The sequence below is a fragment of the Lepisma saccharinum genome, unplaced genomic scaffold (genome assembly GCF_977018435.1).
Source record: "Lepisma saccharinum unplaced genomic scaffold, izLepSacc3.1 HAP1_SCAFFOLD_98, whole genome shotgun sequence".
NCBI classification, from domain to species: domain Eukaryota; kingdom Metazoa; phylum Arthropoda; class Insecta; order Zygentoma; family Lepismatidae; genus Lepisma; species Lepisma saccharinum.
This window is the reverse complement of record NW_028142928.1, coordinates 1,302,339-1,316,325: the sequence shown is the minus strand read 5'-3', so window position 1 is coordinate 1,316,325 and position 13,987 is coordinate 1,302,339. Positions and strand designations below refer to the sequence as shown.

Sequence of the window (13,987 nt, the reverse complement as noted above, 5' to 3'; positions counted from 1 at the left end):
TAATTACATAGATATCTATCGGGAGGTTTTCGATGTCTAGTAGACCTTCTAAGTGTTCTGGGTGTAACCGTACCATCGTTAGACGGAGCAGAAGTAGTATTCCTGCCTTCTGTCCGTACAATAGGTGGAGAGTGTTGTTGAACATCTGCGGAAGATAAATGAGGACTAAAAGTGGTAAATGTTGTAAGTGCCAATTTAGTCTTCAAACCATCACTCCAGCTTATGTCTTCTTTGGCAGTGTTGTCCCATCTACGACGCATTCATCGAATGTGCACAATTTTCTGAGTTCCATCCAACATCTGAATTTCGTAGAGACAAGTACAACCTATTCTGCGGTGTACCACTTCCGGTGAAAAGGCAGGTCTCACAAATTTAGGGGATTGTACCCAGACTAAATCATCTTCTCTATACTCTTCTTCTGGTCGCCTTCCCGGCTTCCGAGCCTTCAGAAATGGAGTTTTATCACTTCCTATAATGTCTCCGGAACTATCCTCCATTGTCCACCAATTTCTAGGTGTGAAAGCTAGTACAGAGGTTGAAGGAAGCGTTCTTTCTTCACCTAATCTTGAATTACGTAACAACAGCAACAGTTCCGAAATTTTTATATCAAGCTGCATGGGTGTTAAGTGAGGATGTTGCTGAATTATCTTGTAAAGATGATCCTTGACCGTTCTGACGTATCTCTCTCTGCCAACCCATTACTTGGACTGTGGTATGGGGGACTAGTCAAATGTTGTATTCCGTACTGTTGACAGAATGTCTCGAACTTAAGACTATTAAATGCAGGTCCATTGTCAGACGTCAATGTTTTAGGTAAGCCAATTACCGAACAAGACTGTAGTATCCACCTTATAGTTTCAGAAGAATCGAGAGAATGCACGGGCCAAACATCCAACCAACGACTGAAAGCGTCAACAATAATTAAGTATTTACGACCATCTAAGAAGAAATGATCCACGTGGAGTCTTTCTCCTACAGAAGATGCGCTTCGCCATTTATTGTTCGGTCCCTTCCGAACCTTATGTTTGCAAGCCTGGCAGATATCACATTTCTGCATGAAAATAAATAAATCTTTGGACATCTTTGACCACCAAAACTGTGAGATGAGCATCTCTTTCATTGCATTTATTCCAGGATGATGTTTGTGGAATAACTGTAATATAGTATTTCTAAGAGAACACGGAATTACTGGTTTGCCCATCCACATCACACAGTTAGATTCATAGGAAAGAAACTGCCTTCTTTAAAAAAAACAAAGTGCCAGACCATCCTGTGTCAGTCTTAACGTTAAGCGTTGAGGCCATCCATTCTGAATAAATGTAATTACTTGGTTGAGTAGAGGAACTTTACTCGTGTGTTTAGCTATTTCATCTACTCAGATTGGTCCTCTTCTCTCGTCTACTTGGCAACATTGAACAGCATCAATATCAATTGAAGAGTCTCCCGGTAATGGTAGTCTACTTAACATATCCGCTACCGGAACTTTAGATGAGGAAATGATGTTGTACTTGAATGCTGACAACAATAAAGACCAACGAACAAGTCTACTGGAAGTATGTTTTGATACAGCTTTGTCTGGAGAAAATATGTATTTTATTGCAGTGACATCAGATATTATGTCAAACTCTTGACCCAGTAGAAATTTATAAAACTTCTTGATACCAAATACCACACTCATTGCCTCACGTTCAACTTGGGCGTATTTCTTCTCTGTTTCATTAAAGATAGAAGATGCGCATGCAATAGTATGGAGTTTATCATTAACTCGATGGCATAGATGAGCTCCACATCCATACGGTGATCCATCACATATAAGAACAATCTCTTTATTCGGATTAAATGGGATGATTGGTTCAATCTTCTTTATTTGCGAAATTATGAGGCGACAAGCCTTTGACCAGTTAAATATGGCATTCTTCTTCAGCAAATTAGTAATGTTAAATAATTTGGAGGCTAAGTTTGGAATAAATCTTCGATGAAAATTTACCATACCCATAAATGATCTAACTTGGGTCAAATTCTTTGGTTCTGGAGAGCATACTAGAGCTTCTATGTTCTTAGGAGAGGGACTGATTCCTATATCGTTAATTAAATATCCCAAATAGTCAACATTTTGAGAAACAAAGGTACATTTCTCCAAATTAGCTTTCACATTGTTTGCTTGTAGTCTAGCGAGCACTAAACACGTTCTCTCGTAACATTCATTCTTTGATCTTCCTCCAATTATGACATGGTCGAAGTAGAAAGCAAATCCTGGTGTTTCTCCAAGGATCTTTGCCAATGTCATTTGAAAAATATCTCCACTTATAGAGCTTCCAAAGCATAACCTTTTGATTCTAAATAAACCAATATGTGTGTTAACGATTGTAATTTTCTGCGCAGCGTCTGATAACAGTAACTAAAGATAAGCCATCTTCAAATCAATAACTGAAAAATATGTACATCTGACAAGTTTAATGAAAATATCATCAGGCGTGCTGCAATTAAACTTTCCATTCTCTGCCATTTTATTAATCGTAGAGGAAAAGTCAAAACATAATCTCAGCGAACCGTCCTTCTTCATTACTGAAACTAGTGGTGAAGCCCAATCCGAGCATTAAATTGGTTCCCACAATCCTGATTTAACTAATTTTTCAATCTCAGCTTCGACTTTGGAACGTAAACCATGGGAAATATCGTAAGCTTTTCTGAAGACAGGATCAGCTCCTGGTTTCAATGGAATGTGCACTTTGAATGGTGTTATAGGCTTGGACATATCTCCGTCAAATATTGAATTTAAATCTTGTTTCATTTGCGTGCATAATTCATCTGGCTTATCTAACTGTGTAGAGTTGAGGACTAAAAGAGGTAACCGTTGTAAGTGCCAAAAGCGAAAGTGTTGGGAAATCGCATCGTTCCGCACATCAGCCCTTAAGACCTCTTTACTCGCCCTTTGAATTTCTAAGAGGGCTACCAGCCACATTTCACGTTTACCACATTATAAAGCATGGCACATTTCACAGTTGAACGTGGAAAACGATGTTTGAATTATTGTGGCACTTACAGCGTTTACCAATTTTAGTCTTCAGTTCATCTTATAACTCTGATAACTACTTAATTGATTTCTCCACAAAGGATTAATTACATTCAACCACGATCGCCCGATTAAAGGATTTTGTAGTTTTTCTGAACAAATGATAATCAATAGGCGGTAAGGTCTGCCACCATACTCGACATCTAGAAATGCTTGGCCAGAAACAGACAACATATTATTGCCTACACTTTTAATCACGATATTAGTAGCCTGAATAGGTATATTTGGAAAATATTTGTTGTACAAATCTGAATTAAAAAGCGTACCCAGTAACAGCCGATCCTGTATCCACTTCACATTGTATAATACAGCCATTAATGTTAAAATTTACCAAATAAGGCTTTGCGGTAACTACATGTATAGTGCTCGAAAATAAGTTACTATTGTTATGACTAGACCTAACCGGATCTAAATGATATAACGATAAGACTTCTAGGTTGCGTTGCGTTTTGTCTAATAACGAGTTATCATTACAAGCATTATCCTTTTGTAATGGTTGAGACTTATTCACCGTAGAATCTTTGAATCGCTGTTTCTTCCTACAACGTTGATGCCAGTGGCCTTTTATTCCACAATATGTACACATAGAATTATTTGCTGGAAATAAACCTATTCCGTGACTCCGTGTATATTTAGTACAAGGGTGAAACTGTTTACTATAATCCTGTGAGAAATGGCCCCGTCAGATTGGTTCCGAAATGGAACTGAAGTCGATCTGTTGACTGACTTATTGTCTCTATGTTTCCCGACTGTCCTGCTAATATAAGAAACATCTTTGGTAATTTCGTTGTGGACGAACATTCTAGCTTCTTTTTCTAATGCTTCCATTTGCAAAGCAATATCCTGACTTTTACTAAACGTCAAAGAAGCGTCAAATAATAACCTCTTTCTAGCAGCCTCGGAACGAATTCCCACTATCAACTGTTCAACTAAGGCTTCTTCTAAATATTGCTCGTACATACATTTTAGAGCCTGTTGCTTAAGCCTAACCATGAAATCTGCTACTGATTCACCAATCTCTTGCACACATTGCCTAAACTTAAATCTTTCGACATACGTATTGGTCTTAGGCTTAAAATGAGACAACAACTTATCTTTCAGCACTGAATAAGGCTGTAACTGTACTTGCTCAGGAGCCAGCAGATTTTTCAATAAGGTAAACCCGGGTATTAAAGACCACGGGGCATTAAGGACCGTGTGCTAGAATTTCGTAAAAAGCGCAAAGAAATACGAAGCGGCAGGCGCACCAGCCGTGTGCACGGTCTGTGATCCTCTTTTGTTTGCGTAAATAGTACTCTGCACACAAATGGCGTCCAACCTGAGTAGTTAAGACCGGGAAACGGAACCAGCGAAAAGGCAGACGCGCGAAAACGCCATAAAGAACTGCTGAGCGGCTGTATGAAGTTAAAAGCGCATCCTGGAACGTCTACTGCACTAACAGCTGCAGAAGAATCACAATTAGAGGAGTGCTTCATTCTATTTCATCAGTGGGGGTTTGGAATGAACAAACAAGACTTGTATGACATAGTTCAAGATTATTGTGTTTCGAAAAAGAAGGACGTACCATTCAAAAGCGGACCGGTCCTTGATACCCCATTGGTTGGTCCTTATTACCCAGCAAAGGGGCAATTGGGACCATAAAACCTATCTTTCAATTCATTGTTGCTTTTGCCTTTGCATTATATTCCTACTCGTTTGTGAAACTAGAAAATATACATTCCAGAATGCATCCTGTTTGTGTTTTCTTGTACAGCTCCTGATGAATTTCTTCAATGAGATAGCAATTTGGTTGTCCTTAATACCCCAGTTTGCCTTACTTTAAACGTGGTAGGTCCAAACACCGAAATCAATAATGGCACTTTGAGCTCCTCAGGCAACTTTTGAACAACACATTGTTCAAAACGAAGCAAATAATCATCGACGTCCTCTGTTTCAGTCCGAAACTCCACAAATGTTATAGGAGTCGACATAATGAGACTTAATAAAAATAGCTACACACATGAATATCAACAACCGTTGTACCTCATGATGCATAGTAAAATAACGTCATTCTGACTTAAACAGTACTCTTACACATCCTGCCGACTGCGCCATAAAAGATTGACATTGATTCCCCTTTGTTTAGACTTACTTCTAGTTAAATAAAAGTCCTTATACACATCTCCAAACGATGATGACACCGGTTTAATTGCATTAAAATTAACTCATAATATAGCACAATATAAACACCTCATTTATACATATACTTCATATTCATCCCCATCGATAAACAAAAATCCTGTCGTTCAGGTAATCCACACAGACTATAACTTGGATATAATTGACGTCTATCAATGTTCACTGCACATACGTTGCTGGTGGTCTGCTGGTGTTCCGGGCAACACGGAATATGGCAATAGGTGCATCGGGACTTCATCTTTCTGTTTCAAGAACGTGGACTTAGCTGGCAACGTACTCGCAACATCTTAATTGACCGCCCTGAAAAAAATCAAAGTCCTGAATTTGTAAATTTGACAACACAGCGTTTCAGAGTCCACAAATAGTATCCAACTTAGCAACAGATTTTATTTCTAAACGGAAACGCTCTTGTGAATTTCTTTCATTCTTTCACATTCCATGAAGTTAAAAACCCTAAACCAGTAATATAATAAGTAATTAAACAAAAATCGTAAATTGGAAATATGAATATTGATATATTTTAAGAGTATTCGTTCTGAAATTGAAAATAGGGGAATTTATGTGCAGTTGGAAACACTGAACTCGTTCTCCACCACCTGGAGAAAATTGAAATCACATTTCAATGCAATGAAGCAAATTTGTCTCGATTTTAGGCAAAATTACAGTAAAGATAAATTGCACAATACAGGACGATTCTACAAAGTGCGTCTTTTCCCTGATCTGTGTCGAAAAATGGTTCGGAACTCAGGCAAAATGTTATTTCAACTGAGATCAACTTGTTTTACAGAGTTTCACGTTAGCAATCTATTGGAGCAGTTGGTTAGACGGTCGTCTCGTTTGACTTTTTCGTCAAGAAAGAAACATCATAGGTTCAAATCTCATACCCACTCCTATTTTTTTAATTGTTATTTACCGAATACGAAGTGTTGTAAAAGGTAAAAAAAAAGCTCAAGTGCTCCCCTGTGCTTAGCACCACGCAATGAAGGCGTACAGGGGATCTTGATCCGGTCATGAGTGGGGGTGATGTGATCAGCATCACGTCCCTGACCGCCTTTTCCCCCAGGGTTTCCCCCAGATACCCATGTCATTCGACGCTAAGTTGCAGCCGGGCCCGCTTCCAACGTTAGAAAAGTTCCCGGATTTGAACCGGCCGGGGATCGAACCCGGGACCTTGAGTATGGTAGTCAGACGCATTACCGACTTTGTTTTTAACAAACTTTTATTTTATCAGCATAAATGTATTTATTTATTTATTGAACTCAACAGGTACATACCTAATTATAGAGCCCATATGAAGGATACATATTCATTACAATTACATATATTTCTGTAATATAGAGATAGAAATTATATATATATATACACACACACTTTATCACACAATTTCAATACGAACTTATGTGATTAAGCTTAGGCCATTGTGTTAATAGTGGGTTTACCGAAGTCCCTTAGGTTCATAGAAAAGATGTCAATGGTGTTATTCTTGATTAGCAAGTTATTGTAACTGGTGCACATTCTCCACAATGGAGATTTATTTTTAATTTCGGATGTAGCCTTCTTTATAAGAAAATCTTCATTCTTTAGTCTAGTTTTCGACGACGGGATTCGAAAATTAATCTGGCAGAGTAGATGTTCAGCATCTATTTCGTGATTTAACAATTTCCACAAGAATACTATTTCATGTAACCTTCTTCTGTGACACAGCTTTGTAAACCGACATTCATATATTAGGTTGTCGTAGTGTTCAAATGTGGGGTAAACTTTCTGAAATTTATATTTTAAAAATCTAAGAAATTTCGATTGGACTCTTTCAATTGCTACACTGTACTTTGCTGTGTCTGTATTCCATATAACAGATGCATATTCGAGTTTGGGTCTTACATATGAATAATACAAAACTTTTAGTGTCTCTATACTCTTGAAATCCCTTCCCATTCTAAGAATAAACCCAAGGTTCTTGAACGCTTCACTAATTATTTGTTCTACGTGTTTATTAAAAGTAAGATTTGAATAAAAAATAACCCCTAAATCCTTGACTGTAAAATTTCTTGCTAGAGTATTGTTGTATATTTGATACTGAAATTCAACTGGGTTTTTCTTTCGACTATATATTACATAATGGCATTTACTGATATTTAGTGTTAAATCATTGATTTTTGTACAAGTTTCTAACTTTGTAACATCATTTTGAAGTTGCACACTGTCATCTTGTTTGCTTATTTTCCTGTAAAATTTCAGGTCATCTGCAAAGAGCAATTTGTGTGAGTTTTCAAATGAATCCGGCAAATCGTTAATAAGTAATGTGAAAAGAAGTGGCCCAAGGTTAGACCCCTGAGGTACTCCTGAGGTGACTCTTATCTCGTCGGATGTGTGGCCTTTATACGTTACGTACTGCTTACGGTTCTGCAAATAGGAAGCGAACAGTTGACGCAGTGGTTCAGAAATATTGAAGCATGCTAATTTACTTAATAGAATATCGTGGTTAACGAAGTCGAACGCTTTGCAAAAGTCGGTATATATTACGTCAACCTGACCTCCTTCGTCCAATGTTGAACTAATAAAATTGGTAATATCGGAGAGATTGGTCAACACCGATCTACGTGGTACAAAGCCATGCTGAAACAATGATATTGCAGGTTTTACGTGGGTAAATATGTAACAGTGCATGATTTTTTCTAATATTTTTGCTGGGGCTGATAATATACTTATTGGTCGGTAGTTTTGTACGTCATTAGTGTTACTGCTTTTGAGAAGTGGACAGATTGCCGTGGCTTTCCATTTTTCAGGAAATTTGTGTTTTGCAAGAATTAAATTGAAAATGAGATATAACGGGTATTTCAATATATCACTGCAACCTTTGACTACATAGGGCGGTATCTTGTCCGGTCCGGCTGATTTCTTAGGTTTTAAGTTTTTAATTGCTTTTTCTACGTCTTCAATTCGTATCTCTGTAATATTCAGATTATCCAAAGTTTCATATTGTTTATGGTTAGGCAATACTTTCATGTCATATCTAGGGGGATCTTTTTTATACACCGACTGAAAATGCTGTGCAAAAGCTTCGACTACTGATAGTCGGTCTGACAACACTTTATCTTGGAACAGTACAGGATCTTTGTTACTTTTCCTGCGTTTATTTGTAACAAACGACCAAAACTGGGTGCTACCTTTTGCAATATTTATTTCCGAATTGGCAACATAACTGTTGTATGCATCAATAATTTCCTTCTTCATGTACATATATTATTATTCAAGGACAGTTATTGATACAGTATATATATTTTGATTAACTTCAAGTTTTCTAATTAAATATTTACTTTGATAGTTGACATATATTATAAATAAAAACGACAGCGATAATTACATGATACACTAAAATAAGAGACGGTAAAATTTACATCGATAATATGACATATGTGTGCAAGTGTAACTCGAATGAGTATCACACGTTGCTGATTTTGTAAATATTAACTTCAAAATATTTAATAGTGTTGTGCAGTGTCAGTGTTTACAGGATTGATGACATATTACCTCGTTAGTATGTTACTGCCATAAACCTTTTAAATAGGTCAATACTGATGGAACAATAACCTTATAATTATGTCAGGTGGTGTGTGTTTACATATTTTAGGCATGGGCAATCATAACGTCAACGTGTGTGACGTAAGACTCACAATCATTGCATGCATGAGTCAGCATAACAAACTCACATGTCAGTGTTTACCTTTCATATGGTGACAAGTATTGTTTATTTATTTTGTTTATTTATTGGTTATTTTTCTCCATTCCTTTTTCTTTTTCAAGAACAATATTACTCAAATTTCATATTTTCGGTTATGGTATGTTAATTCAATAATTTTGGGACTATATTTTTTAATAAAAAGATCTCTCCATAGAAAGGATCGATATGGAATGCAACTTTAAATCTTTCATATTTAAGTGAAAATCAAAAGATTTTCTTTAGGGGGTAGAGGAGCGTATCGTACCCAAGGTATTGAGTAAGAAGTATAAAGTCTTAGCATAGCAGGTATCAGAGAAAGGAATGCTGAATAAGTAATCAGGCAAAGGTCGGGTGATTGACTTGGAAGGCGTATGTGGCATGAGTGTTGGAACTGTCAGGAGGTGTGATCAGTTGGCGAGAATAGGAGAGAGAGTAAGGTCTGCGGATTGTGAGAGAGGAGCAAAGTGGAGAACGATTATTGGACGATGGTGTGTGATATATTCGATGTCTGACAGGGAGACAGGGAGGTCAGACAAGTGATAGTTGAGAGGACAAGTGTAGGAACAATCTTCATATATTTGTAAGGCAAGTAATATCCTTTCTTAACCAATCCATATCGGTTCAGTCATGGAGAGTATAAAACCCATATCTAATCTAAGTTAATTTCTATCGCCATTCCTTTAAAAGTAACCTCTTGCATTTATCACATTTAGGCCAAGCGAGTGATAACCATCTGAGAGATGAATGAGAAATAACTACATCACCCCATTCAATCTAGAGGTTCTTGGTTCGATCCCAAACGCAGCATGGGAGTTGCGTTACGCTATTGTTAGAAATTCGCTAAATTTATTGTAGTGGTATCGAAAGTCTCCCGCCTGTTTTTTCCACTTCTTGTGGTGATAATGTTTCCTACTTATATTTTTAATAATGCTGCTCGTAAACCAACACAGGTACTGTCTTTTGCGGCTTTTCTTTAAGGGGATACATTCATCGAATATTTTATATATAATTTCATAAAACACGTCTGTAGCTTGATCAACGTCATTCTTTGTTTTCAATACATCCCAGTTCGTGTTAAGCAGCTTGTGATAGATGGATGGAAAGTCGGCTTTACTAAAGTTGTACTGTAGCTTATGACAAGTTTTGTCGCGGGTTTCATTGACATAATTAATATCTACTAGCAGCGAGGGATGGTGGGTGTCTTCAGGAACTAGTGGCTGTGTGTTTCGTGTTACTGTTATTCCCTGCCCATTTATCAAAAACAAATCGAGTGATTTCCCATTGCTATTTTTAATGTCGTTCAAGCTTTTTAGTTGATATACATTAAAAAAGTTGTTTAAATCGAAATACGTTGTTGCTGATGAACTAGTTAGATTGTAATTGCTACCAGTTATATCTGTCAGATTAAAGTCCCCACCTATCAGGAGTTTAGCGTCACCAGTTTGACAGTGCTTTTCTATGAACCTAAAGAATAAAGTGTATGTGTCTTTGTTACTACCAGGTGCTATGTACACAACGCAAATATATACAGTTCCTAGTCCATTTAACCATAGTTTAATCAAAATGCAGTCTATATTCGGATGTAAACACGGCGAATCTATTAATGCACTCTTGACGTTTGATTTCACTGCAATGATTACACCACCACCCATTGTTTTACCAGACACTTTTTTGCTTCGGTCCCCCCTATATACAACATATCTTTCATCGAAAAGTTCACTATTCTCGTGGGAATCTGCTAACCAACTTTCGGTTATCATTATTGCACTAAAGCTATTACAAAGGACATTCGTGTAAAATTCTCTTGTTTTGGTTCGGAGACCCCTAACATTTTGGTAACATAATTGAAACAACGAAGTGGCAAGTTCTTCTGAAATACATTTGGAGTTGCCTGTACTTACTTGGCCGTTATTTTTGGTGAGATCTCTTTTGTCACCAGGTTTGCTGACCTCTAGCCTGGTACGGGGAGGGACATCTTCTATTGTGCCTCGGGGGTAAGTTATTGTGACTCGTTGAGGGAGGGGGAGGATTGAACACTCTTCTGTCCTCGATTCCTGCTGCATACCTGCGGGCGCCGTTCTGCATCGCTGATTGTGGTGCGTCTAGTTTCCTTGTTGCTTCACTGTACGATTTCCTATTCTTGGTTTGAGCTTTTTTGGGGCAAGGGGATGGATGCTGATCAGCACAGTTCTGTGACGATGATGATGCTGGTTCTGTAGGTGATTCAAAGGGGAGAAGGGGCTGGGTGCGGAGATGTTCAGTTTCTCGACCGGCACTAGGAGAGACGACGCATTTGTCATTAACTAAATGATTTGAAGTTTGAGAATTGGCAACACTTTCACTTATTACGTCACTCGCTGCACACGGAAGTCCATTTTCACTCAAATACGATCAAGTGTACGATCTGCCTTCTATCACCAACTTATCAAACTTCATGACTGCATATAGGTTCTGTTCTCTTGCCTGTTGCAAATTGTTTGCCAATATCCTCCGGGTTTCGCGCACGCCCCTTGAAAAATCCTCATGCCCACTAATTCCTGTTCCTCTAAATAAGCGAGCCCTTGCAAGAATCAACTGCTTGAGTTTATAGTTAGAAAATTTAACTATTATTGGTCTCTTAGATCCAGTCCCTAGCCTGTGAGCTCTATCTATATCAAAATCACCGGTGTCTATTTCCAATAGGTCCCACAAAGCATCCCGCACTAGACGTTCCGAGCAGTCCCACGTTTCACCTTGCATTTCGTTGAACCCTCTAAATATCAAATTATCTCTCCTCGATCGGTTTTCGAGATCGTCTAATTTGTACTCACAAAACTGCAGTTTTTCCTTTAACATGGCGTTTTCTACCTTTAATTCTCGCAGTTCCATTGTTAACGACCTTACGTCATCTTGGACGTTTGATGTTGTTCGAGCCATATTGTCAAGTTTTCCGTCAAGCGATTGAAACTTTTGGATAATATCATCAGCAGTGTATGGACCGGGATTCTGTTCCACACTCGAAATAATCAATGTCATTACGATCACCAATCCCAGGAAGAACAAGCCGCTTAAATTGAGAACAGTTTTTGCTTACACTTTTGTCACTGGCAACTTCCTGGCCGATGCATTCCAAGCACCGATCTCACAACGCCGCTGCTCTAAGGAATTTCTCATCTTCGCACACTTCACGCTTCACTGAGCACGGGAGCCTCGAGATAACACGTCTGAACCGAACGAAGCTGAGACAAAATAGATCTGCTTTCTTACATAAATTCTGTTAAAAGTATTGTATAGAATTTTTAACATAGTAAGTAATATAGTAAGAGTCCCATTTTCTGTATCTGATACAAGATTTTTGGCGTAGACATGCAGTTGTACCTCTAATACAAATATACGTTTCTTCATGTATTTACCTGTTTACACTTTCACACCACAAGTATACAATTATTGTTGTCTAAACAACACTGAGGTAGTTTCCAAAATACTCATATATTTTTGGATATTGTAACATTTTCCATCTAGTTCTTTTTAAATACTGTGTGAACAAAATGCTATTGCTCTCATACTTTTTACAAAATACATAATATATTGTATTAGCTATTAACCAAAATTACTGCATTGTTTTTCTTTTCTGGAAAATATTTAAAATCTGGTCTTGTACACATCGACGGTTGAAAGTACTGGGGTACTGTTCGACATATTTGTCGTAGATATGTCGTTAGGCATTTCCAAATTCCCTGTACTCCATTACATGTTACTATTCTATGCTCAGTGGTGTCTATCTCTCCAGATATGTGGCATTTATTAGTTGTTAGGCTATTGATATTATGCAAGCGTTCATTAGTTGGTATAATATCATGTATTACATTGTACCAAACACTATACACTGATGTATCCAGAAATTTCTTATTTAAATTTTTCCAAATATTTTGCCATCTGTTATTGGGAAAATGTTTTTCAATGCGGTGAGTCGGTATCTGCAACTGTTTGTGAAACAGTGTATACAAGTATTGAGAGAGTTTTACGTCTTCACCTTTTGGCGGATTTTGGGGTGGAAATTCCTTCGTCCATAACTGTATCCATAATGATGTAATGGAATCTTCAATGCAATATAGCGTATAGGATCCTGCCAGTAATAGGGATTTGCATTTGATCTCAATATTTGTGAGCTCCAAACCTCCTTTTAGTTTCATTTGCCATAGATTGGATAGTGGTATTCGAAAATAAATGTCCATACCACATAAACCAACCAATTGCTGAATTCATTATTCTAAGGTATTTTTGATTGATTGGGATCACTTGGGCCGTATAGTTTAATTTACTAAACATACGAGGGGTAGTCATAAAGTTTTAATTATCACCTCGAAAAATAAAGTTATGTAATTATTTTTTTGTGTGTTTGCAGGTACATGTCTGCAGTCCTGGTACACATTGAAATCCTCGCGCCACAGTACCGTAGTACGCCGCTAGAGGAGCCAACACAAAGTGGAGTATCGTGCGGTAATTCGTTTTCTGCATTTGAAGGGGAACAACGCTGCAACAATCCACGCTGAGTAGGTGGAAGTGTACGGCTGCAATGCACCATCATATGACACAGTGGTTAGGTGGCGCAGACGCTTCCAGTGTGGTCAAACAAGTCTGAATGACGAAGAACGAAGTGGCAGACCATCTCTCTGTGAAGAACCGGGAATCGCAAGAGAAGTGGAGGCTCTGGTGCTCGAAGACCGGCGTATCACAATCGAGGCGATAGTGGAAAAAGTGAAAATCAGTCATGGATCAGTTTTCAACATCTTGCACGACATTTTGAACATGACAAAGGTCGCCGCTTGCTGAGTTCCGCGACTGCTCACACCCATTCAAACAGTCCGCCGAACCGAGGCAGCAGCGAAAATGTTGCAGCTGTGTCAGGCCAATCCAGATGCCTTTTTAGCCACCTAATCACCATGGACGAGTGCTGGGTGTATCACTATGACCCCGAGACAAAGGAGCAAAGCAAGCAATGGAAACATGAGGATTCACCACCGCCGAAAAAGGCG

General features: G+C 38.2%; 1 protein-coding gene across 1 annotated transcript; it reads right to left on the bottom strand.

Annotated features, from left to right (window-relative positions):
- Positions 1-11,363: 11,363 nt before the first annotated feature.
- On the bottom strand, positions 11,364-11,888 carry LOC145982318 (uncharacterized). The gene has a single exon (XM_083115877.1). It carries the CDS (start codon positions 11,886-11,888, stop codon positions 11,364-11,366), a length of 525 nt encoding a protein of 174 aa, XP_082972003.1.
- Positions 11,889-13,987: the final 2,099 nt, after the last annotated feature.